Consider the following 25,998-nt stretch of genomic DNA (forward strand, 5'->3'; position numbering starts at 1 on the left):
TAGGGGATATATGTTCATATTATGCATATCCAAAAAATCAGTCAAACTTCTTGCCTGTCACAATGATAAAAACAGAGGTCTCATAATTTCTAACTGGTGTGGTAGCAGTGCAGATGTACTCCCCGGCGTACTCTCTTTGGAAGCGTGGAATGTACAGGGTTCCTCCCTGAATGCTGTGATTGGGGGGCAATGGACCCTCCCTTCTCCTCCACTGGATTACAGCATTATTTAGGCCTAAAGCAATAATCAATACTGAAAATCTAACATGTACAAGAAGATTCTTTTATTTACAACAAATTTGCTTGAAAGCATATTTTTAAATTTAATCTTTTTATCTATGGTAGGTGATGATATACTTGTAAATAACATAGGGATTAAATCCCCAAATTTCCATTTTATTTGATTTTTATACTTTTTGAAGCACTTGCCTTGTGTTTCACATCTCAGAGTCACTGACTGTCCCTCTGTGGCAGATAATCTCTGAGGACCAGAAATCGTAACTCCAGGCACATTAGGGTTCTCTTCACGCACTACAAAATATAATGTGTACTGTAAAACTATAGTGTCATAGACAATATGAATTATGTTAGCTTTGTAGACAGAGATTTACTAAGATACAGGTATGTATCATAAAATACAGAAATCTATAAATATGACAATACAGTCTACTTCAGATATATTGAAATTCAAGGGACCAGCACATTTTTTCAATAAACTGAAGTTCAAAATAAGTAAAATTAGTCTACAATTAGATGTTTAAAAGTCCTGATCCCAATCTAAAACACGAAGACAAACCCAAATCACAATAAAGATTACACAGTTAAATTTATGACACTTCAATAGTTAAAGGAAATTGTTCATTTAAAATTATTTTTGAAAAAGTCAGACATTTTTCAACCTCGTATATTTCTTCAAATCTTGTATTTATTCTTTATCAGTGAGGGAAAGTCGCCAGACTCGCACGGACTCGAGGGTTTCAAAAACGACACACTGCTGATTTGTACATGTGTATCATTGCTAGTGTACGCGTGCCAGATTTATCCTTTGCTAATTTGGATTTAAAATTCACAGTTTTTCTTAGGCAGTCGCAGACATAAATTCATTTTCGTTATTTAAAGTTTATCTATCTTTCTTGTGATTTACCCATTTTCACAAGCAGGTGTTTAAACAGCTCTGTTCAAGAGCGCCATCAATATGTGATCTGAGAGAACAAGATACCCCTCAGTAATTTATTTCTTATAAAAACACGCAATGAAAACACATTACATCAAAATATATTTACTGACACCTTATCATCTATCTGCAAATTACAATGTCACCAACTGTAACGATAACTGGCCAGGAGGACTTCAATTTTCCATTATAAACAACAACTCATTATCATCTCAGTGGATCAATAATTTAAGTGATTTCAATTTAACATATATTTTACTGCAAAGATAATGAGAAACTTAGACTGGGGATTTGGTTTTACTTCAAAATAATCAATATTTCAAAATAAGTGGAGTAGGCTGTATTTACCAATAATCTGGGCAGTTTCCTCTACAGATCCAGCATCATTTGTGGCGACACACACATAGTTGCCACTGTCACCGCTAGAGACCGACTCTATGGTCAGGGTGGCTGAACCTGGTCCGAGATCCGCGTCCAAAGAGACGGGCAAATCTCCTCTGCTTGGAGTCGCCTCGTATCGCCAGTAAATGGTTGGTGTTGGAACTCCCTGAGCTACACATTCTAAAGAAACTCTCTGTCCAACAACTGCATAAACTGTTCGGCTGGGTTGAATGAGAACTTTCGGTGGTCCTAAATGAGATATTGAAACTTGACATCTCTAGAATGTTCTAAATCTAATGCTATTTGATCAATAATTTGCAGAATACTAGTACTCTATTAAATGCCATATATGATAGCAAATTTCTATGGAGGAAATATATGACCTTTGACCTATAATTAAAATTATGCTTTTCTTTATTCCATTCTACAGTTATTTGTATTTATAATGTATTAAAGTTAAGCATATACATTTTTTTAAAGAGCAATTTACTGAAAACCAGTTTGTACTTGTCTGTGAGAAAAAAAGTAATTGCAAGTTTCCCAGCATTCTTTTACTCAAATATTTCCCACAGCAAACTATTTATTTCATTGTTTATTTATGTCAAATAACTGCTAGTGGTAAGGCTAGTCATCGCAGATAGATTTCAAACTGACGAATTAAGAATAAAAGTTGTTGCAAAGGAAGTTGGTTTACAGTAATGGGTGTACATGTATTTCTCCCAATCAAAATGGCTAAAAAATGAATATATCAAGTACCTGCAATGAGCAGGGTTGCAGTGGCACTAACAGATCCCATAGAGTTGGTGGCTGTACATATATAACTGCCCTGTTCCTTCCCAGTCACCCTGGAGAACATCAGTAATGTTCCCTCCTGTTTCAGTTCCGTTGTTCCACTCTCAAAGGATTCACCACCAGCCCTGGAAAAACAACGAAGAGACAACGACATAACGTTTCAGGTCTTTAACAATGGGACAACACCTCAGCATTGTTCTAAGTACAAACCTTGTCCATGTGACTGTTGGTTGTGGTTCTCCCGAGGCTCGACACACAAACATGGCACTCCCTCCTATAGTAGTGGTAGAGGTTTCCTCTGGATACAGTGTTATTGTTGGTTTGGATCGGGCTGAATCAAGAAATAATAAAAACTGAACAAGGGCACCACAAAAAGAGGAACATTCCCTTGCAATTTAGAGCACATTGACCCCAACATACATATTTTTATTTGCATAACTTCAATTACACGTGCACTCACTCCCCCCCCCCCCCCCCCCCCCCCCACACACACAAAAGTGCCTTACTATATCGATCCCCTTGAGCTTTGTTGCAAGGGGATAAAAAAGAGGCTGAAGATAAAATTAATTGCTCAAATGCTTCATTATACTGCAATTTTATTTAATAATATTTGTTCCAGTTCAAGGACACCGAAGAGAAAACCCTGAACTTAAAAATATACCCTTATACAAAAGTCTGATAGCTTACGCATAACCTCCACAATGACCCAGGCTTGGTCCGACCCAGCTGTGTTCTCTGCCACACACAGGTAAACTCCTCGGTCCTCCACCTGAGCTCCCACAATCCTCAGGGTTCCTCCGGATACCTACAATGACAACTCTCTACTCTACAATGACTATCTAAACAATAGTTTAAAGAACAAAAATTTTTATGTCAAAGGCTAACACTTAAGTTTTCCTTTTTAACTTTTTGAATTTGGTGTAACGAATTGTCCAGAGATTAAATTTACAAAAGTAATGTCAAGCATCTTTTTCTTTCGTATAATTACTGAAACATTTTATTTTCCATTAATAATGTTCAGTCATTACTGAGCATGTGGTCTGTTTACCCTGTGCCTGCTGGTCAGTTCCTCGCGACTCTTGCTCCATGTGATCGTAGGTTGCGGCGTCCCCGTTACCTCACACCTGATGGTTGCTGTGCTGCCCTGGTCTACAGTCAGTCTATTTTCTGGTACATTCACTTCTGCTGTTGGCCTCACAGCTGTTTACAAACACATACATTAAGTATGTCAATATCAAAAAGGGTTATGTTGAGCATGGTTAAATCAGAAACATGATTTGATTTACAGTAAGATATATTTTTTGCTAAATATTGGGCAGTTAATTGGATATAGTAGGGCTGAGCATCGGTTGAAAATTTCGTATTGCGATATTTGGAACTGTATTGCGATATGTATTGCAATATTTATTATAACAGTTAAAATGCTCTTTTCTTATTTTATTAACCTCCATTTATAAGCAGAGTGCATAAAACTTTTATAAATACGTGGTAACAAAAAAGTTCTAGATTTTGCTGGTATATTGATACTGGAAAAACGTATCGCAATACGATATTTTTTGTTAACGAATCGCAATATATCGGAATATTGATATTATTGCACAGGCCTAGGATATAGCATTGATTCATGTATATGGAAGCAAACAACTGTATGTAGAGGATTTTTGCCCCCATTTTATTTTGTCCCTTTCATACTCATCATTAGTAGAAAAATTCAATATGGAGCGAGTTCAACAGAGTTATCTTTCTCTTAACCAAAACTGGGCAAATCTAATACTGGGCTAGATCATTTGTAAGAGAGAGATAGGGTGAAAATATTACATATGGAGTAGAAATAATCCTGTGTACGTAATCAGTCAATTTTGGCTGTCCTTAGCAGTTTACACCTTTTAAAATACAAATCATTCACAAGATGGAAAAAGATACACATACTAAAACGCAATCAAGATGCTCTATAAGATATCAGTATGTCTTGAGAATATGGTGAGCAAATCATCTGTGGACAGCTTACAACTGAATAGAAGCAATGAGTCAACTTGATAAGTAAAAAAGTACCAAATTTAAACCGCACATTTTTTCTTGCTGACAATAGCCAGAGAGTTATAAATGCCAAAAAAAAATGCTGTCAGTGCTGTGTGTAATGGAGGAAAATAATACTTTGGTCTTACGTAAATTATCGGCCCTGACTGTGATGGACGCAGTGACTGTGCCTCTATCACCGACTGGTGTGATTGCAGTACAGAGGTACTGGCCGGCTCCTGACTGCTGGATGTTGGGGATAATGAGGACTCCATCTGTCTGTGTGGAGCCCGGAGGGAGGCCACCTTGTCGGGACCACACTAACTGTGCCTGTATTCCCTCTACATAGCAAACCAACTCGGCAGTGGTTCCGGACACCGCAACAACAATTACCTGTCTGACCTGCACATTAACATCTGGTCTGGTCTCATCTGCAAAGTATAACAAATCAATCAACTATTGTACATACAGCCATTTCATCATTATTGCCAAATTTTCAATATACCATGACAGCTTTAAGCTTCTTCCAACACGGGACCTACCTCTCTGAACATACAAGATGGTGCGTATCTCTGACATCCCTGCAACATTGGTACCTTTACAGTAATATTCTCCTTCATCAGTCATTTCTGCTCGTGGAAGTCTGAAGACACCATTATTGAGAACTGCGTTTTGGCTCATTGGATACCTGCCCTCCTTCCTTCTCCATTCGAGTGTGGGCGTTGGTCTGCCAGCAGTAGCCAAACAACGGAATTCTACTTCCTCTCCCTCCTTCACAGTCTGGTAGCGGGGCTCAATTCGAATTTCAGGAGGAGTTTCCGTGGCTGCCATAGATAAACAGACAGGACATATATACATGTATTAATTTTAAATTTGTAGACTACATTCTAGTACTGTATATGAATAATAGTTAATTCAATCTTACTCTCTTGTATAACAATTTAATGACAGAGAACTTGGAAACAGTTTATCAGAGCTGACATTTCATGACAGAGAACTTGGAGACAGTTTATCAGAGCTGACATTGTACCTACCACTGACAGTAAGGACAGCTACAGCTGTGTCTGTGTCAGTTATGTCAGAACCTGTACAGATATAGGATCCAGCATCTTCTGGTTGTACATTGGGAATCACTAAAACACCATTACGCTCCGTTGCTTTAGAGGGAACGGTGCCACCTTGTTTGGACCAAGCTAGTATGTAGGTCATCTGACAAAGGATAATCAAAACATTAATTTTTATACATATATATGTATAGGACTACAGGAGTTTACAGTATTCAAAATGTGGCTGATTTGTAAGATCAGTAAAAAGTTAAGAAACATTTAATATTATGATCATTGACTCAATGTCAAGGTCGAATATAAACTAGATAATTTTCTTTTATTGTTTGTAAATTTAAAGTAGATTTTCTAAAAATTTGCCATCTTCAAACTGAGTCCTGATACATTCATCCTACTAAAGGCTTACTGTGTTAGGTCCTGAAGCTGTGCAGACAAAGCGAACTGACTGACCCTGGTTCTTGACAACAGACGTTGGCTCATCAATTCTCACACGGATGGGCTGTTCACGACCTGCAGTACAGAAATATTTTTACTAAGTCTTTTATTAAAAGTTCTTCATAGCATTTTTAGCGAGAAAATTTTTCATAAAAGATACTGTATTTGCAAATGGAAAGTACATGTATGCTTTAATATTTATAATGTTTACATCAATACCTGTGACCTGTAGGGTCACAATTCGTCTGGTACTTCCATGCCTATTGGTGGCAGTGCAGATGTACTGTCCTGAGTCCGTCTGCACCAAATCTCTGATAGTCAGAGTGTGACGAGGGCTTACATTGGCTCGTAATGGAAGAAGCTGACGATTGGCTCGGGTCCACACGGCTGTGATTGGTCCAGGGCCACTGACCTCACAGGTGAATACGACTGTGTGACCTGCTGGCTCTTCCACCCTCAGTGGGCTGACCTCCACCACTGGCTCCAAGGTTGCTGTGCAAAAATAAATTCATCATCCATTAAGCAATTCTGTCAAATCTTACCTCTTTTTGATCATTTTTCATGTTTTTGTCAATGAGCAGAACTTATTATTCATGAATAAACTGTTTTTACCTCCAGCAACACATGACCCCCCAATAACTCTGGGATTGCCTGTGTAACCTCTTGCAGCATCACACCTTTAATAATTACACAAAATTAATATATTCGTCAAACATTTACATAGTCCAATTATACCCATTTTTTAAAAAACTTCAAACAAGGAGTACTAAACATGCTTCAGTAGTCTTGACATAGTTTATAACATACGTTCCACAGTCCCTTCCAAGGTAACCCTCTGGACATCTATCACAGGTCGGTAAGCCATCTGAACCCAGTCGACAAGTACGGGAGAATCTATAATAATATGTTACATATTGCTAATACAATAGCAAGTACACTTTGTACAAAAATACAGAATGGAGGTTTTTACTAGCTGTGTCATTTGTCTATATCTGAGATTTTATGAAATTTTTTTTCAAAAAAAAGTGTGAATTCAAGAAGTTTTAAATTTTTTGTAGTTCATGTTAAATTCTTGAACACTGAAAAAAAATACAGTATTTGCACAAAATTCAGATATTTATGATTCTGTTTAAAACAACTTTGATTTACAGCATACTGAGGCTTCATATGAAGTTTTCAAATTGCACTTTATTGTCCTTGAGGAAATTATAAAAAATCTTTAAGATATGATTTTTCCCTCCTAGTTCTAACTGACAGGTAAACAAACCAAATCAATAATTTCACTGTCTTCATTAAGTTATAACAGACTTACTGATTGGATGGCACGGTCAGAGGACAGGGACAGGGCCTGCAGTCTGAGGCAGTTCCAGAAGTGGCATCTCCATAGAAACCATCTGCACATCTCTCACACCTGTCACCAACCGTGTTATGCTGACAATTCTGTTATAAAAACAAATTACAATATTGTAAACTGTATAACATCTCAAAATTTTGTAATATTTTTGAAGTTTTCATAACCCCTTTTCGATTGTGGTGTTGTCCTTAATCTAGGGGCCACGTTTTGAGTAAATTTTTATCAACACTACATGAAGATGCTTTGATTTGACTATTATTGCCTTGCTATTCTTTAAAGACATTTTCATAATTTTTTTCATATACATGTAAATGTAAAATGTTTGATCAGCTAAGATAGCATCATCTGGCTCAGGGAAGCTAAAAATGAGCTATATATTTTTTTTTCTTTTGACTCTTGGCACCTACCAGACATTGTCCAGTGCCAGGATCACAGGAGTCGGCATGGTTGTTACAGCTACAGCGGACACATCTCCTCCCCACCCCATCCTCCTGTAGGAGGTAACCTGGGGCACACTGTTCACACGAGGAACCGGTGTGGCCCTCAGGACACTGACAGCTCTCCACCTGTGGCATGCGACCAAATGTGGTAGGAGTAGTAGTTGAGGTCTCCATGTACAAATCACGCAGCGAGGCGCTACCCATAACGGTGTGGTAAGTGGCTCTGATCAGAATGGCTTCAATGTTGGACAAAACAGACAAGAAGGTTTCTCGTGTTGGTGAAGTGCCATCCAGCATTCTGAATGTGCTCTGTAAGGACAATATTCCACAAACTTTTTAAATCATGCTTTTACAGGTTCTGAAGTTGTTTCTGCTGCATGATTTTCAACATCCTTACTGAGTCATTTGAATTCAGTGATAAATGATGATTGTTGCATTAAAACAAAATGAAAGTTCATGACATATATTTGTGGTATCTAATATATATGTCACGTAAAGAACTGAATTACTAAAGAACAAGTTTATCCATCATCTTACAAAACCCAAGAATTACACATGAAGTCACTTTACAATAGAAGTGTCGATAAAATAATTCCCTCAACTACAAGTTTATCATATTTATATCTTTGACAATAAATTCTGACCTCTACAAGATGAATTTTGTAAGTCTCTGGTTGATAAGGCTGTAGGGGAGGGTTAAACAAGTAATACATTCTTTGTTGTTGGCCTGGTGTCTGTAAATACAATTTATCCATGTACTTATTTATGAAAATAACACACACAAAATTAAACTATCTGAATTTCCCAATAACTTCATTTGAAAGACAATATGACTTACGATAATTTCCAAGTCCACATCTCTGAAAGTATTGCCTCCATCCAAAGCCACAACTGTCTCCAGGGTGAAACTCAGGTATCCTCCATAGGAAGTGACCTAGTTAATCATATTGTTCACTTACAATCAATGTACATTACCAAGGCAGAATTTTGAACTTCAAGAACTCCTCATACATTAAATGTCTATGTTATGTTATTCCAAAGAAAAGACAACTCTTTGTTCTCAACTCGTCTCCCCACCCTCCTTCTACCCCCAAAAAGGAAATGCTTCAAGGCGATTTTGATTAACCCAATACATCTCTTTACTTTACATGTAAAGTTCGTCTTAATCAGTTGAAGAGAGGCTGACCTTATTTCCTCTGAATTTAGGAGGGAGACTGAAGAAGAGGCTCTCGCGTTCTCTCTGGATTCCAGAAAACTGGTTGAACGTGATCTCATTTCTGTCAGTATTGATGTCAAAGCCATCCGTGATAGAGTTAGACAGACGACGATTGGTCAATACAAAGTTGTGGGTGTCAGCCCCAGACAAATTTGGATAGATCTGTTCAAGGTGAAAATGATACAAAAATAAGCTCTATGAAAATTTCCCATTTATTCTAAAGAATTAAATTGGTAAATGTCCCTTTGGAAAAATCTGTTGTCCTGACCCTGTCTTTATAAAAAGCTGAAGAGCTGCACTGGGTGGCCACACCTGAGCACCAACAAGACAAACAGCCCTGGGAATTCTCCTCACTCAGATGGAAGTAGCGATCTTTACAGAACCGACATCTTTGTCCTCGAACATTTGCCTAAAGAAATAGCAATTTTGTTAACAGACATTGGATTGATATTTGCAGATAGATCATGAATCAATACAATGAATGGTACAAGTCTAGCACCTGCTGCCTGCTTTTCTCATTAGGAAATGGGGGAAATTTGATAATATTACTGTATCTATTTTAAATGAACACTTATTGGTCATCCTATCATGCAGGTGATTTATGAATTGAGCTTATGATTCCCAACTACTTGATAAGTATCATGAACATGTATTAATACACAATAATTAATACTCACTTTACATTGACACTGCTTTGTCACTACGTCACATTGGGTGTTGGGAACTGTTCCTCGACTGTCACATTGACAATCTGGACCTGAAGCAGTTAACGATTCAAATTGTAAACATGTTAAATTTTCAAAATTATCAACAATAGAGTCTTCATTTTTACAGTCAGATTTTTATTTATATTTAGAACAGCAATTTTCCTTACAGTCTTCTTATGGAGATCTTACAGTAGTCTCCTGGCTGTAGACATATAGAGACAATGTCTAACCTGTAGAGATCCAACAGTAGTCTCCTGGCGGTAGACATATAGAGACAATATCTTACCTGTATAGATCTTACAGAAGTCTCCTGACAGTAGACATAAAGAGACAATGTCTTACCTATAGAGATCTTACAGCAGTCTCCAGGATGTAGACATATAGAGACCAATGCCTTACCTGTAGAGATCTTACAGTAGTCTCCTGGCTATAGACATATATAGGCAATGTCTTACCTGTAAAGATTTTACAATAGTCTCCTGGTTGTAGACAAATAATGTCTTATCTGTAGAGATCTTACAGTGGTCTCCTTGCTGTAGACATGATGTATATAAGCAATGTCTTATCTATAGAGATCTTACAGAAATCTCCAGGCTGTCAACATACAGAAACAATGTCTTACCTGTAGAAATCTTACAGTAGTCCCCTGGTTGTATTGGATTTCCTGTGTATCCCTGAATACAGCTGTAACAAAGGCAATGTACATGTATTTATTGTAAAAAAAAACCTAAAGACATTCTATCATCAGAAGCATCACTGCAATAACCTTTTTTCAGTGAGACAAAAACTGTGTTTTAACTTGCATACACAAAATAATGCAATCTTACTTGAAATAGAAAGTTTGCACTATTAAAAAAAAAAGACTAAAAAAGTTGACAGTCATAGCCCAACCTTTCACATCGGAGTCCCCTGTGCCCTGCTGGGCAAGCGGTACATCTTACTTGTCCATTTCTTGCCAATTCACATGTAGGACTGAATCTGTCAATAAATTCATTCATATTAAAGTACAACTATGAAAACTGAAAAACGCAAACAACATGCACGTACCTCATATAAATGATGTATCTGATAGACAATTTACATATTAGAGATGTATATTAATTGAAACAAGGAGCCTACTGATTGGGTGGCTGGGTAAGGGGACAGGGGCAGGGCTGGCAATCACTTGGGGTACCTCTGGTGGCATCACCATAGAAACCAGTGGCACAACGGCCACACTGCTCTCCATCAGTGTTATGTTGGCAGTTCTGACAGAAGATATTTTTATCTTAAATTTCTCAATTTACATCATTACATATGAATGAAAATTAATTCATACAACAATAGTTACTATCAAATTTTATAATAAATATAAAATTTCTCAAAAAAGAGATTTTGAGACTTACCCTACAGCGTCCTGTATCAGGGTCACATTCACTGGAATGGCCATTGCACTGACATGGTTCACAAGTCCCGAGATAAATACCATCGCCACGACGTGTATAACCCACATCACAGTCCTACCAAAGGTAGAACAAAAAATTCCATGTACAAATGTTATGTGTATCAATAGTCAGATGCTGCATTTTAGATCTGAGTTTTGTGGCATCTGTCACATGACAGCATACATGGATTAGGCAATGTTTCTCATATTTATAAGACACCAGCATTCAACTTACGATGTCAACAACAATGTTTAATTCATTCAAACTGAAAAGAATTTGTTGTTAATGATCCTTATTGATGGTTTTTAACAAAGCAGAAGAGGGCTCCATATGACAACTCATCATTCACATTTTAAAAATCTTAAAATATTATCTTCAACATCTAAAGGTAGGAATGTAAATAACATATTATGATCTTCAAAATACCGTATACAATATCTCTATTCAATCAAGAATTTAGCATATCTAGAAGAAAATGAACAGGTCTCACTAAACTTTTGAAATAAAATATTCACTAAAATAATCAAAGACAGCAATATCTCTCCTTCACTCTCATATTTAAAGACTATAATGGAAAACACATAAGACAGAATTGATAAACTTTGCTACCTCGCAGGACAGTCCTTTGTAACCTCTGGGACACTGACACTGCTCAACCGTGGATGCACGACCTTGACCTGTCACTCGGTCTTCTGCAATATCCATGACAACATCACGTATACTGAAAAAGTAATGTTTTGTACTTGATTACAAACATGTTCTCAAAAATCTAATTTTTCAGTAGTATTGTCAACAAATTATGAAGACATCAGCAAGTTTGCAACGAGAGGCATGTAGGCCTTTGTGGTCACCTGTGTTCACCATACATGTTTTCTTTTCTGAGCCACATTATCTGTTCCTTTTTTTCTCTAAATCTAAAAATATATTACCTGGCTTGATCTGTTTCTCTGGTGAATGTAGCTCTGATCAAAATAGCATCCAAATCTGCCAGGGCCATTAACAGAAATTCCCTTGATGTGCTTGATCCATCAAGACCAGTCCAAGCATTCTGTAAACAAAACAAACTCTTACAACTCTTTTACATGTTTATTATCTTACCTGAATGATTTTAAATGTAACATTCTTTTTTATCTTAGAAACTGAAAACAGAGACAATTATGTAGCTAGCTAAAAATCTTATATTACATCAAACATTTGATGATGAAAGGTTTTTAATTTTTTTTTTCAAGTTTGCAGTAACCACATTCATCTTTAGTGCATGCTGACCCTGTTTTACTCTTGACAAAAACCTACCTCTGTAAATGGCACTCTGTAGGAAGAGGGAGTGTTTGGTCGATGTTCCTGTGTAGATCTGTGAATCAATGTTACTCCATTTCCCTAGAGCACAAAATTTTATTTTTAATAGCTTGATCACAAATGATTCATTAATTGCTGTTGAAATACTAGGAGCAGCAATTCTTCAGCATAAGATACACACTTTCAATTACATGTAAATTTGGAATATCTCTATTTTGAAATTGATAGAAATTGAAATTTCTATTTCAAACTTTAGTGTTTTCGTTTTGTTTTGTTTTTGCAAATTTTGATAAATATCTGAAGATCACAAAACCTACAATGATTTCCACAAGAGGGCCGTCCAGCTGACTGGGTGAGGCATCTTGTCCCGGCCGGTACACCAATACAAATCTCAGGTAACCCCCATAGGACACCACCTATAAATATATAGTAGATTTAATTAAAGTCAACTCCATATAACACCACCTATGAAAACCATGTGCATATAACTCAAGTCAGTTTCTGACCTCACAGAAGTTTTCACAATGCTATCTACAATGTTCATAATCTCGACAATAATGAATGCTCAGAGCAAATGTTCAAATAACTTGATATTGTTCCTTAAAATGTACTTATTTGATCTAAATTCTCATATTGACCTTGTCTCCTAGGAAACGCTTTGGAAGTGACCAATAATACACAGTGTCTCTCTGGTTGCTAAAGCCCCGATAAACCAGCTCCCTGACATTGCTGTTGACCGTGAAGCCATCTGAAATTGTCTCCCTTTGAAGTAGATCTGTCAGGACAAAACCATTGCTGTTTCTTGTGAATGAGGAACCAATCTAGAAATAAAACAATTTAAAACTAATGTCAAACTGCTCTAACTGATAATCTCAATCAACAAATAAAATCATATATACATTTGGACCTTCATTCTGGCTGCATCTTGGCTAAATGCCTCACCCCACTCCAACCCTCCCTAAGCCAAAAAGTTAAAGACCCAATTTTTTTACCGTACGGTTACCTGAGAAGGGGGAGTGGTCTAGGAAGTACTGGTGTTATTTACCTGGAGAGCCCCAATACTCAAGATGTCAAAAATCCCTATACACGCTGCATTACACAGGAAGTCCGGCTTTTGGTAATCAGGGTCAACATTACGCGTTTTGTGCATAATTTTGAGTGAAAATATTTAAAATAAATTAGGTACTGAAATATAAAATTTGTAGACTTAGCGTTTTCGTCATTATCTTTTGAATAAAAAAAAAATTAAAAAGACATATCTTTTTTAAAAATCGTAAAATTAATAATAATAAAAAAAAAAAAACGGGTGAAAACTACGAAGCAATCATATCAATATTTTAATCGCCAATAAACTGATAAAAGAAATTATTATAAAACATTAAGTGTGAATATTAAAATAAAAAGATTCCACTTATTGTGTGAACATTTACCACATCGGAATATTATTTACTTTTCTGGCGAACGATTGTGTCCAAATATTCGCCATTTCCGAGGGTCCGTGTTCTTGTGCCCTGTTTACAGATTTGGACATAAAAAGAATCTTTCGTAATTCATGGCGTTAGATACAAGATACTTTATTTATATTAGTATAAACATCTTTTCTTATTTAATCCATTGCATTTTGTTATAATATTCAATGGTGGGGGAGGGGGTCGATTGTTTCTAATTACAGCGAATTGAGTTTCTGTGTAGCCAAGTGCAAGGTCGACAAGTGCATTACATACATTCTTAAAATCAAGGCACAGGTTGAATAAGGGGCTCGGAAGAATTATCGGTCTGTGTTACTACAGAAACTTCTTCTCTCTCTCCGGATCTCAGTTACTGCATGAAAGAAGAGAGGGCTTGAATATCCGCTAATTTTTCTTCGAAAAGTTCTACAATTATTTTGGACGTCATACCGCTAACAAGTACAAAACAGCAGTGGAGATTGAAAAAAAAAATCACGAAGTCACTGTTTAATTATCTACTCTCAATTATTTTTTAAAAATAAAATTATCAACCAATATAACAGCGACATGATTTTTTTTTTTAACCAAAGTGTATACAAAGCGACCATTCATGCGGCACATGAAAGCGTTTGACGCGTGACCAGGTAATTGTTTTCAAAACATGCAAACTCAGATTATCAGGTAGCCCTCGTAGCTGGCCCGTCAATCAAATCAGAAGCTATTGTTTTTTTAATGATTGACAGGCAGTATATTATTGATCTTGAATTAGGTAGATTTTGGGGGCGTTAACATAAAATTGGGTGTTTAAAGAAATGCAACTTCACCTGCATCTAAACTTAAATATCAATCACCTCTCAATTTTTATTATAATTCAAGAATCAAACTGACATAAAATCTGAAAAAAAAACACAATTAACATTTTCATATACACGTACAAGGACCTACAATAAAACAAAAATCACCAAGTTTCATGCGTTACAAAGTGGTAAGGAGGTGAACTGCAATCTTCCCATTTTTCATTTTAAAACAAGCTGTTCTGCAAGTCTGGCACACAAACTACCTGAGCTTTATTCCAAGAAGTGCTGGTACATTGGGTTGTGACTCCCATGCAGAAACAACGCAGACAGCCAAAAGGATTGGCAGCATCCAGATGAAACGTGTTCTCCCTGCACTGGTCACAGTTCTTACCGACAACATTAGACTGAAATAAAAAGTAATTAACACAGGCTTTAAATACAGATCACAAGACGAGACTGCTTCATAATAAGACTCCGAATTGGCAATATTTTTTTAAGTGAGTACAACAGGTGACCTTACCTTACATCTACAGACACCGGTCACAGGGTCTGGTTGTCTGCTGTAACTGCCTCTGGAGTCACATATATCAGGCACTGCAATGTATCAATATTTTATCAGTATCTCAAATACCGTGGATATGTTGAAGTAAGTTTCAAGTCCCAACCACTTTTTCTTTATGTATTTTATTTTAACTTCAACATTTCAAATCTTTGAATATTATAGTTTTTTCTTGGTACCATTGAGATTGAGATGATGAGGTTTTATTGTACATTACTTGAGATCTAACATTCACCCCCTCCCTTATTTTCTTACACAGCCATAGACTTACAGTTGACTTTTCGGCAGTAGTTTCCTATGATACTGGGCTGGCCAATGTATCCTTCTGCACATCTCTCACAGTTTCGCCCGGTGTAGCCTGGTTTACAGGCGGTACATGTAGGTCTGCCATCAGAACTCAGGACACAAGTCTCACTGAACCTGTAACAGAAGATAAAACCTAACATGGCTGACACAAAAAAAATGCAAACAGCTCTAATTTATGAGTGCACAAATTTATGAGCTGAAAGTGCATCAAACCTGCTTTAGTGACCCAATTTATTAAGCAACTTCCTGCCAAATGTGACTGTAAAGGTCCTCAATAAAAGTTTTCTTATTTGCAATTGTGAGAGGCAAAAATAACATGGGGCCAAAATAACCCTGATACAGTAGTTTAAAAATCAACACACAAAAATAAATGGATGTTTTATAACATTGTGTCAGTATTTACAATTACATACTGGTTTGTTGGTGTGGTTAATGGACAAGGGCAGGGCTTGCAAGCATCAGAAGTTCCAAGCGTGGCATCTCCATAGTAACCAACAGCACAACGCTCACATTGTGCACCTTCAGTGTTGTGATTACAGAACTAAAATGAAATTTACCTCTAACATTATACACCGTTCATATACAGTCATAAAGAAATCTAGAAAACAGCCATGACTGACATTCCTTCATAAGAACTCACCCTGCAGGCTCCAGTGATGGGATCACAGTCCGCTGAATGTCCGTAACAGTTACATCTGGTACAAATCCCCAGGTAGGGACCTTGCTGAACTCTTGTGTAACCTGGGGCACAGTCCTATAACCAAACAAACTCTCAATTAACAGATTACTTTTATTCTAAATCAAACATGTTATCTATAAGTACAAAACATCTCTTGCAGAGAGTGAACTGATTGAAAAGAAAGGCCGCAGTTTCCAGATACAGATTCACACTTCTCTGAGAGTGACCCAACTTGAAGGAGGGGTCAGCACTTTCTCTGACAGTGACCTACCTGACAAGAGAGTCCAGAGTAGCCAGGAGGACACTCACAACTCTCCACATACACAGCTCTACCAAGACCTGTTGATTCCCTTGCACCACTGCTCAACTCTATATTGCCAATCCTGAAATCAGTAAATCAAGTTCTCATAAACCTATGTAATTGCTTACGTAAAGAAAGGCGAAAAATGTTTCCTCTATTATCTTTTCACAAAAACCTGAAATTTAATGTAAATTTTTGGTATTCTATCAGTTTAACACACAATAAGTTGTCTGTCTTCAATACCTTGTAAGTGCCATGCTCGAGTCATAGTGAGATCTAACGTAGATGTATTCCAGGTTCTCCAGTACCATCATGAGGTCTTCCCTGGTAGCATATTCCAGCACAGGTGTGTCCCCTCTTCGAGGCATGTCACCTTTTGTCCAAGCACTCTGAAATACCCATCACAGACTAGGTTGAAGAACTCTTTTTTTTTTTCATGGAATTGTAATCTTTGAGATTAAAGAAAAAATACTGAAAAACAAGGCTTACCGGCAGCAGAGGAACCTGAAAGCGAGTCAGTCCCTCTGGTCTGGCAATGGTTGACGCTCTGTGGTAGATTGTGATGCCATTTCCCTGAAAATCAAAAATTAGAACCATGAAGATTACCTGCCAGTCTGTCAGTCATCAATCAATATCCTCCTCTCTCATTCAAAAGGTACAACTTACCCTCATAACCACATCTGCTTGATCCAAAATTTTAGACTGACCTCTCCCGAGGGAATAGAAAATATCATACTGAAGACTCCCTCCATAACTTGTAAGCTAAAATATTACATTTTAATTAATAAAACATTTTAAGTGGTCCTGCATTGAAAAACTCATGAAAAAGGGTATTACACAAAAATTGCTTCGCTAAGAATTAACACATTCCAGAATTTACCCTATCCCCTAGGAACTCTCCCGGAAGTGACCAGTAGTAGATCCCTGGGGGCACCAGTCGTAGTCCATCTCCCACCTGATAGAAGCCACCATACTCCCCTGAGGGAAGGTACTCCACATACCGAGAGTCAATAGGTAGTGAAGAGTCCACATTCACCATCGTAAGTTCACCCACTAGATCAATCTACAACATCCATACAGCAAGTGTTTCAATGAAGTTGACAGCATATTCTAAAAATCAGACTTAATTTTCTTAGTAAGAGGTCCTGACCTTTGAGATTTGTAAATCAGAACTGTAACACTGGGTAGTGTGGCCAAAACAGAAGCAGTTGATGCAGTCTGTGTCAATGGAGGCTTCCACATTGAATCTAGGAGGTTCACAAACACCTTGTGGGGTACCTAAAATCAGGGCTTATAATTTGGTATCTATGCAGTATGAGTTTCTTTGTCATAAATATTGTTTTCTATGTTTTCAAGCAAGATGTATTTCCATTATTTCTAATTTTCCCCTTGGAAGCTGAAATCTTATATTTACACTGGAATATGGAAAAGCAAGCATTGTCTTGATTTAACAATTAAATAACAAGCAGATTAAATAAGTTAGCATCATCTCCACTCAGCACAAGATTATGCCCAATGTTCACTAACTTCACTGAGAAAAAAAAAGGGTACAGTATTGTATTTCTGCATACATTCTTAGAAAGGGTTGTGTTTGTATAACACCATGTCCAATTACAAGGGCATGCCCCAAATTGAGAAGTCCTTGTTATCACACATTCACCAGCTAGCAATCTTCCTCTGCATCAAAATGTCAGAATGTATATATGACACATAACTAACACTATAAATCATAAAACCAGATCCACAAATCAAATCACCAAGTCTGAAACATTTACAAATCCAAAAGGATAACCATGAAATGAAAATGATGAGCAACACTGTACTCCACATGTATCTGATGTTGATCAACAAAAGCTTACACCATCTACATCACCAGCAATGTCAATATGGTCCTACACACAATACACTGTTACATATTTCTTACAGTTTGGCCAGGTGCAAAGTCTTTTACAGGCCAGATGTTTCCCATGTACAGACAGACAACGTATTGTGTCAAATCTACCATAACCAACAATTTCCTGCACTCTTTCTACAAAAAAGTCAACCTCACATAATATAAAAATTATAGACCATTGTCCATCCAATAATCTTGAAGTATTGTTTTTCTTATTTGCTATCTGTTTTATTTTAAATAATCAACTGTCATATCTACATCTTTGAAATGCATTTTTTCTTCCGTTGCTGTTACGATTTGAGAGTAATATAGACATACCCTGTTTAAGATCATGGTGATGATGATCATATCCAATGTGGCCATATAATTCTATAACTTTATTAAAAAAAAATTTAACACATGACATATCTGTAATGTAAACCAAGCAGAAGAAAAGAACACAATAGTTTGATATAAACACCTTCCATTAGTATCATCCAAAAATTGAAACATGTTTCAAAATAATTACATATTTTGTTTTAAAATGACTTGACATTAAAAATGTAGGATTTTTTTGGCCTTCCATTATTAAATTTCTAATAATATTATAATTGCACCTTTGAGAAGAATACATGATCATATACACCAGTTAATCATGCCATTCTATTGTCCTGTATAAATATGATTGGAGAGAGACATATTCATTAATACCTTAATATTAAACAGCATCATTTCCCTAAGATCATCTCCAACCATAACCAACCACTATACAGTGCATATGAAAATATCAACTGCGTAGAAATAGTGAATAAACAAATCTATCTCTCCAATAAAATGAATACAAGATACCCTTTATTAAAAATATAGCCAATCCTGTCAGAGCACAGATTTCTTCTCAAAACTTTCAACACAAAACCTTACAATAACCCAAACAAAAAGACTGAAACTTTAAAGCATGTATGGCAGCCATATTCTCCTCACCCAGATGAGCCCATCCCCACATTACCTTGGTACTCTTGGCGAGAAAGGTCGGTGACCTTTTTCTCACCAACCACAACAAACTCTGAAAGAAAATGTCATGACATACTCTTTACCTACAATGAACTCTTTTTCTGACCTCTCTCTTGGAAAAGTATGTAAGCAGAGTATTATGCTTTGCTGTTTTTCAATGATATGGTCATAAAGTCAATTTATTAAATACTTATATCTGCACAAAAAAACTTTTCTATATCACTGTGTTATTCAATTTTCACCAATTTTCAAGCTTAAAGTACCACCTTGCTAAGATACATAGAGAATATTAATTGTTAATGTAGAAAAGCCCACCAAAAATGACACTACCTGTCAAAATAGTCTACACCGGTACTTACGTCTTACAATAATGATTGCATCAGGAGATGCAAATACGCTTCCTCTGACGTTAATGGCTTCACAAGTGTAGGCCCCAGAATCCTCTATTCTGGCATCTGTGATTGTGAGGTTACCCCGTCCATTGACACTGGAGACATATATCCTGTCCCCTGTTGGAATGTTCCCCCAGTTTAATCTCCACACAATCAGTGGGGTGGGGACACCCACAGCCTCACAAATAATGGTGAAATAGCCACCCACTTCTACCTCGATATTGGGGGGAGGAGCAACATTTATAGTGGGTGCAGCTAAAAGATATCAATTGAAAAATTCAATCACTATAAAATTCTTTAAAACACATGAAAGAAAACAAATAAATTCATTCAAATGACAAAAAATTCTTTAGAATACATCTATCAAAAAAAAAAAACAAACAAAAAAAAACAACAATATAAATATTGTTTCAAATACATGTGAAATTTTTTTATCTCTTATTTAGCATTTATTGACATTGTGGACATTGTGGTAATGAAATTTTCCTTACCACAGCCAATCTCATCTGATCTGTCCTGACAGTCAATTTCTCCATCACACTGATACGAGGCTGGCACACACTGGTCCCCGGATGTACACTGGTACTCCTTAGAATCACATGGGTCTCCGGGACGTCGGGTGGCTGATATAAAACACAAACAGAGCTTATCTTGGAGTCATTTATTAACGTGGGGAAATGCAAATTGAATGTTCAATTAATTTATCTTGGCCTAATAAAATGTTAAGTGTGCTTGAATTGATTACAGATTGAGTAAAGGACTGTAGATCCCAATTTATATTAAATGTATGTTCGATCTAAGGGCAGATAACTCTAACAATATAAAAATACTACACTGTATATGATTAGAACTCTTTAGTGTGCAGTGTATACTGTGGAATCATCATTGTAGGAGAGGAACCAATGCTCGTGGAATTTATATATATCCTTTACCCATGAATTTACACCCTCACAAACGTTTTTGTAAACATATTGATTCATTGATTCTACTGATAAACGAGCATCCCACAAAATTTCATCCCCACGAACAAGTAAAATTTTGCTTGCCCACGAACATTGACCCCAACGAATTAAAATGATTCCACAGTAGATGGGCCTATGATGTGTACGTTCAGAACTTACGGCAATTCTGTTCATCGGAATCATCTCCACAATCATTATCTCCATCACAACGCCAGATCTTCATAGCACATCTTCCATTGGAACACTTGAATTCATTTGGTTCACACAACTTCTCGACTGTAAATAAACATGCAAGTCCATAATATTTAAGAATAGGTATAAATATAAATTATCTATTTAAAACATGATATATATCAACATCAACTCGGTACATGCACGTCAAATTCATTAAATTCATTTGATAAACATATGAATCTAGAACAATTACAAAGTAACTTATGAAGAAGTAAATGATTTTAAATTTTACATAAATAAAGCACACAGTACAAAATCTTGTCAGGACTAATGGCTTTTGACAAACAATTAAAAACATACCATCACAATAAGTTCAAAGGATTGAAATGGGTTAGTAATTATATTTATTTTTTGTTTATTTTGCCCTCTAGCTATTGCTTGATACTCAGATGAGGACTTTTTTTTATTTGCCCTCTAGCTATTGCTTGATACTCACTAGAACATTTTTTGTTTATTTTGCCCTCATTTTTTTCTTGATACTTACAGTTACAAATGCTTGGATCTTCATCTGAGCCGTCTTCACAGTCCTGGTCCCCGTCACACCGGTAGTCCGCATTGATACACTGTAGGTTCTGACACACAGCCTCCCCGGGGCGACAGATTCCCGTGGGAGGGAGAGTAGGGGGAATCACTACATACAGAAAAAGTTTGTCAAAAAAATGTATTTAAATTGTTGTACCCTTTATAAAAGTATATATGAATAAGTCTGACAAAGCTTCCAAGTATATTCATCATCACATGGTACAAGTTAAAATACGTGGGGTTGTACATCTAGTGTACCAAAAAAACTTCCATGATTGTACATCTAGTGTACAGAGAAAAGTTACATGACTGTACATGTAGTGTACAGAGAAAAACTTGTATGACTGTATGTCTACTGTACAGAGAAAAGTTACATGACTGTAATCTAGTATACAGTGAAAACTTACATGACTGTACGTCTAGTGTACAGAGAAAACTTACATGACTGTACATCTAGTGTACAGAGAAAATTACATGACTGTATGTCTATTGTACAGAGAAAACTTGCATGACTGTACATCTAGTGTACAGAGAAAACTTACATGACTATACGTCTAGTGTACACAAAAAAACTTACATGATTGTATGTCTACTGTACAGAGAAAACTTACATGACTGTACATCTAGTATACAGTGAAAACTTACATGACTGTACGTCTAGTGTACAGAGAAAACTTACATGACTGTTCATCTAGTGTACAGAGAAAACTTGCATGACTGTACATCTAGGGTACAGAGAAAACTTACATGATTTGCAAGTCTTAGTGTACAGAGAAAACTTACATGACTGTACATCTAGTGTACAGAGAAAAACTTAAATGATTGGTACATCTAGTGTTCAGAGAAAACTTACATGACTGTACATCTAGTGTTGCAATGGCAAAGTATCTCTGTTCCTGCCCTACCACGGAACACATGTAAGATCCGGAGTCTGGTAACTGAAGTTCTGGTATAGTGAGAATGTTGTTCTCTACTGAGGCTCGGAAAGGCAGGGCTGTCTGATTTTGATTAAGAAATAAAATGCATACAAGTACACGTACATGAAATAAAAATAAACCAGCTAGAACAAGTTAACCTTGTTTTCAAAACATAATCTAAAGTTCAGTCAAAGCTTAATTTCTTTCTACTCAGTCAAAACAAAATACCCAGTACTCAGTATCCTTATTTTAAGTAAAAATTATAAATTCTTGAATTCAACGAAAACAAGATATGCTTTCACTTCATCAGAACAACATAAATGATTAGGTTTCTTTGAATAATATACAGGATCAGTACCCCATTGCTGCTGCGCCTGGTCCATCGAAGAGGAACAGATCTGGTGGCCTGACACTGGAACTGTGCCTGTCGCCCCTCCCTCAGTCTCAAACTGGGGGGTGAAATTGTGATGATAAGGGGTCGCTGAGGTGCTACAGTAGTGGTTGGTACTGTAAAAAGAAACAAACATCATGTTAAATTATAAGCTTGGTTCAGTTATAATAATACATTTTACATGTATATACTGGTATGTACATGAATAATATTGTAGATGACTTGCAAAATCTTTCCCAACTTCAAATTAAGAATGCATTGTCTGGTTTATCTAGAGTTTAAATTATTCCTTAGTAAAATTGCAAATAATAACAACCTTCACCCTCAAAAAAATTGAGAAAGTTTGATGATACTGTGTTGGTGCATATCATACAGAGAGCATTATAAATTAAAAAAAACATTACTTGATTCCACAAATCCCAGTAACAGTGACCTTTTGGGTTGTGATGCACCCTCATATCAAGAGGCATAAGTTATGATGGTGAAGTGATCCTAATCTTCACCATAAACAAACATCTAGTGTAATAAGAGAACTTACAAGACTACACATCCAGTGTAATCACAGAACTTACAAGACTACACATCCAGTGTAATTAGAGAACTTACAAGACTACACATCTAGTGTAATCACAGAACTTACAAGACTACACATCCAGTGTAATTAGAGAACTTACAAGACTACACATCTAGTGTAATCACAGAACTTACAAGACTACACAGCCAGTGTAATCACTGAACTTACAAGACTACACATCCAGTGTAATCATAGAACTTACAAGACTGTACATTTAGTGAAGTAAGAGAACTTACAGGACTGTACATCCAGTGATGCAATGGCATAGTATCTTTGTTCCTCTCCTACCACAGCACACACATAAGATCCTGAGTCTTCAGATCGAACTTGTGGAATTATTAGAATGTTGTTTTCTACTCTGGCTTGAAAAGGCAGAGACTGCAGGAAAGAAAAGATGGCAAGTTGTAATAATGCCTTTCTATCCCATTCTATATTAATCTGAAAATACTACATACATTTCACTATATTTTTCATGTACCAAAACTTGGAATATTTTGCAAGAATTTTTAATAAAACCGTTGATTTTAAATTTGTCAATACAACATGGAAACCAATTGAGCTTTAGTTGAGTGACAAAGAAATACAAAGTGTTATGAAGGCATATTTACAGTTTTTAATGGAACATGAACTGCTATTTATGTATCCAAAATTTTTAATATCAGAAAAAATGAAGGTTTATAAATTTCTGTTATTCACATTTGTGTTGGAAAAACTATTTTTAAAAAAAGCTCTGATTGAAGCAAATAACATTATCAATTATTATATTAAGATAATTTGATTTATAAAATAACATTATTATTTATTTATATATTACTACACATTCTAAAATACAGAATTTTTTTTCTAATAAAATTGAATGCTTAGTTTAGTCTTATTGATCATAAAAATTTTAAGTTACATGCTAAATCATACAGTCATGTAAGAGCCCATTTTGCCCTCATTCAAGGACATATAAAATTATTCTCTAGTTTGACTTTGAGCTTGAATACTGTTTGTTATCTCCATATTTCATTTAAGAGTTTTATAGAAAAGACTGAAATTAAAATCAAGAAATATGAGGTCAAGGTCATATTTTATCAGATATTTTAATCCTAAATGCCATGCCAAAGAGGAAAGACTGACAGAAGATGGGCATGAACAACACTGGCCAAAGTCGAATTATTTAACAACCATAAAACAATGATCATAATACACTACATTAAATAAGTACCCCAATATTGCTGCGTCGACTCCAGCGCAGTGGGACAGATCTGCTGGCCTGGCATTGGAATGAGGCCTGTTGTCCCTCCCTAAGTCTCAGGCTGGAGGGGGCCACTCGGACAATCACAGGCAGTTCTGTGGTTGGTGCAGGGGTGGGGGCTGTGGGCATATTAGTATACAATATCATTAGATATACATGTAGTTAGAAGCCTGGTTTGGAAAGATACTGGGTAAGAAAAGAAAGCCTGTACATGTATTGTGCAAGTCGAAGCCAAACCCTGATACATATTTTCTTTTTCTCACGCAGTAATTTTCCATATCAGGTCACTATATCACTGCAATGAAATTATTCCATGGAAGACCTTTCCAATGGGAAAATAAACAATAACATCACAGTCTATGTTGATTACAAATTTTTTTTCAATCCAGACCATCTTTTTTTTGGTTATAAACTGTTGATCTGTATTTAACCTTTGATGCTGCTGAAATACCTTTTCTGAAAATATGAAAAAATTTAAATTTAACCTGTCATGCATGTAAAAATATAGGAATATAATATGTCGTCTGCCTAAATGGTGGTTCATTTCAAGCAGAGGTCACCATTTGCAAACCTTGATATCTGATATGAAATTACACACCCGATATTAATAACTGAGGCTCAAAATGGAATTTTAATTGAAGTAGGGTAATAAAATTGAAACTGTAACTTTAGTATGATAAACTAAGTGTTTGGCTAAATACAGCATCATCAGTTAGAATAAAAAGCAGTTAAATTTTACTTTGCATGATAATGCTAAAGGAGTGATTTGACTAAAGCTTAAACTGAATTGATATTTTTTAGGCCAAATTAATTTAAATAAGAAGCCATTATGAAAGTGTGATGTTGAAAAGTATGAAAAAAAATTTCTAACTTTAATTAAGACAAATTGCAGTGAAGCTTACTTTAAAAATAAAACCAGTAAATTATATGCAACTATAGTGTTAATTAACTGAGTGCAAATACATGTACTCCATAAATAAACATGCTTTTTTAATAAATACACAATTCATCAAAACACTAAAATTATGTGCTAATAAACTACTTAAAAGAGATAAGTAATATTCTAATAAAAGTAAATAAATTAAGTATCTCTAGTAATTGCATAATACTTGAATGTACATGTATATCTTTTCAGTCATCCTCTTGGTCATTTTGTCATTTATTTCTATTACTGAAGTGAATAGAATTATATCATGTACAGTAAAACATGTTTATAGTGAACACGCTTATAATGAATTGACACAGTTACAGTCAAGTGATTTTCATTCTCTGTGGCTTTAAAATAAATTGTACAGTAAATTGTGAACTTCATGGACATTTAAATTATATTTAAAATGAGGCAAAGTTGTCCATCCCTGGCACTTCTTTATAAGCATGTTTTACTGCACTTTTTATTTCTACCACAATTATACGGAAAATCATCAGAAATCGTTTCTATTTTTCAATGAATCTGACAATTAAGATGCCTCCTTCAAAATCTCCAACCCTCCTCTG

General features: G+C 36.0%; 1 protein-coding gene across 1 annotated transcript in view; it reads right to left on the reverse strand.

Annotated features, from left to right (window-relative positions):
- Nucleotides 1-25,998, reverse strand: part of LOC133197799 (basement membrane-specific heparan sulfate proteoglycan core protein-like) — a 59,304-nt gene that overhangs the window by 16,173 nt on the left and 17,133 nt on the right. Inside the window, exons 18-66 of the mRNA XM_061334011.1 lie at nucleotides 24,475-24,623; nucleotides 23,501-23,642; nucleotides 22,658-22,806; nucleotides 22,236-22,380; nucleotides 21,345-21,491; nucleotides 20,786-20,902; nucleotides 20,156-20,287; nucleotides 19,632-19,919; nucleotides 17,539-17,666; nucleotides 17,269-17,451; nucleotides 17,055-17,150; nucleotides 16,878-16,961; nucleotides 16,632-16,777; nucleotides 16,359-16,470; nucleotides 16,049-16,162; nucleotides 15,822-15,949; nucleotides 15,374-15,522; nucleotides 15,064-15,137; nucleotides 14,807-14,947; nucleotides 12,937-13,119; nucleotides 12,616-12,714; nucleotides 12,296-12,379; nucleotides 11,932-12,050; nucleotides 11,612-11,723; nucleotides 10,964-11,077; nucleotides 10,698-10,825; nucleotides 10,470-10,556; nucleotides 10,201-10,262; nucleotides 9,549-9,628; nucleotides 9,140-9,280; nucleotides 8,842-9,033; nucleotides 8,494-8,589; nucleotides 8,300-8,389; nucleotides 7,623-7,964; nucleotides 7,174-7,301; nucleotides 6,669-6,755; nucleotides 6,474-6,538; nucleotides 6,081-6,353; nucleotides 5,833-5,936; nucleotides 5,397-5,571; nucleotides 4,905-5,186; nucleotides 4,512-4,793; nucleotides 3,395-3,546; nucleotides 3,034-3,151; nucleotides 2,557-2,677; nucleotides 2,311-2,471; nucleotides 1,522-1,803; nucleotides 429-530; nucleotides 55-234 (exon numbers count right to left, since the gene is read on the reverse strand). Of these exons, the coding sequence (XP_061189995.1) occupies nucleotides 55-234; nucleotides 429-530; nucleotides 1,522-1,803; nucleotides 2,311-2,471; nucleotides 2,557-2,677; nucleotides 3,034-3,151; nucleotides 3,395-3,546; nucleotides 4,512-4,793; nucleotides 4,905-5,186; nucleotides 5,397-5,571; nucleotides 5,833-5,936; nucleotides 6,081-6,353; nucleotides 6,474-6,538; nucleotides 6,669-6,755; nucleotides 7,174-7,301; nucleotides 7,623-7,964; nucleotides 8,300-8,389; nucleotides 8,494-8,589; nucleotides 8,842-9,033; nucleotides 9,140-9,280; nucleotides 9,549-9,628; nucleotides 10,201-10,262; nucleotides 10,470-10,556; nucleotides 10,698-10,825; nucleotides 10,964-11,077; nucleotides 11,612-11,723; nucleotides 11,932-12,050; nucleotides 12,296-12,379; nucleotides 12,616-12,714; nucleotides 12,937-13,119; nucleotides 14,807-14,947; nucleotides 15,064-15,137; nucleotides 15,374-15,522; nucleotides 15,822-15,949; nucleotides 16,049-16,162; nucleotides 16,359-16,470; nucleotides 16,632-16,777; nucleotides 16,878-16,961; nucleotides 17,055-17,150; nucleotides 17,269-17,451; nucleotides 17,539-17,666; nucleotides 19,632-19,919; nucleotides 20,156-20,287; nucleotides 20,786-20,902; nucleotides 21,345-21,491; nucleotides 22,236-22,380; nucleotides 22,658-22,806; nucleotides 23,501-23,642; nucleotides 24,475-24,623 (7,065 nt within the window). The remainder of the gene's footprint in view (nucleotides 1-54; nucleotides 235-428; nucleotides 531-1,521; nucleotides 1,804-2,310; nucleotides 2,472-2,556; nucleotides 2,678-3,033; nucleotides 3,152-3,394; nucleotides 3,547-4,511; nucleotides 4,794-4,904; nucleotides 5,187-5,396; nucleotides 5,572-5,832; nucleotides 5,937-6,080; nucleotides 6,354-6,473; nucleotides 6,539-6,668; nucleotides 6,756-7,173; nucleotides 7,302-7,622; nucleotides 7,965-8,299; nucleotides 8,390-8,493; nucleotides 8,590-8,841; nucleotides 9,034-9,139; nucleotides 9,281-9,548; nucleotides 9,629-10,200; nucleotides 10,263-10,469; nucleotides 10,557-10,697; nucleotides 10,826-10,963; nucleotides 11,078-11,611; nucleotides 11,724-11,931; nucleotides 12,051-12,295; nucleotides 12,380-12,615; nucleotides 12,715-12,936; nucleotides 13,120-14,806; nucleotides 14,948-15,063; nucleotides 15,138-15,373; nucleotides 15,523-15,821; nucleotides 15,950-16,048; nucleotides 16,163-16,358; nucleotides 16,471-16,631; nucleotides 16,778-16,877; nucleotides 16,962-17,054; nucleotides 17,151-17,268; nucleotides 17,452-17,538; nucleotides 17,667-19,631; nucleotides 19,920-20,155; nucleotides 20,288-20,785; nucleotides 20,903-21,344; nucleotides 21,492-22,235; nucleotides 22,381-22,657; nucleotides 22,807-23,500; nucleotides 23,643-24,474; nucleotides 24,624-25,998) is intronic.

The sequence above is a fragment of the Saccostrea echinata genome, unplaced genomic scaffold (genome assembly GCF_033153115.1).
Source record: "Saccostrea echinata isolate AGI-Se365-2 ecotype Australia unplaced genomic scaffold, CSIRO_AGI_Sech_v1 ptg000030l, whole genome shotgun sequence".
Lineage (NCBI taxonomy): Eukaryota > Metazoa > Mollusca > Bivalvia > Ostreida > Ostreidae > Saccostrea > Saccostrea echinata.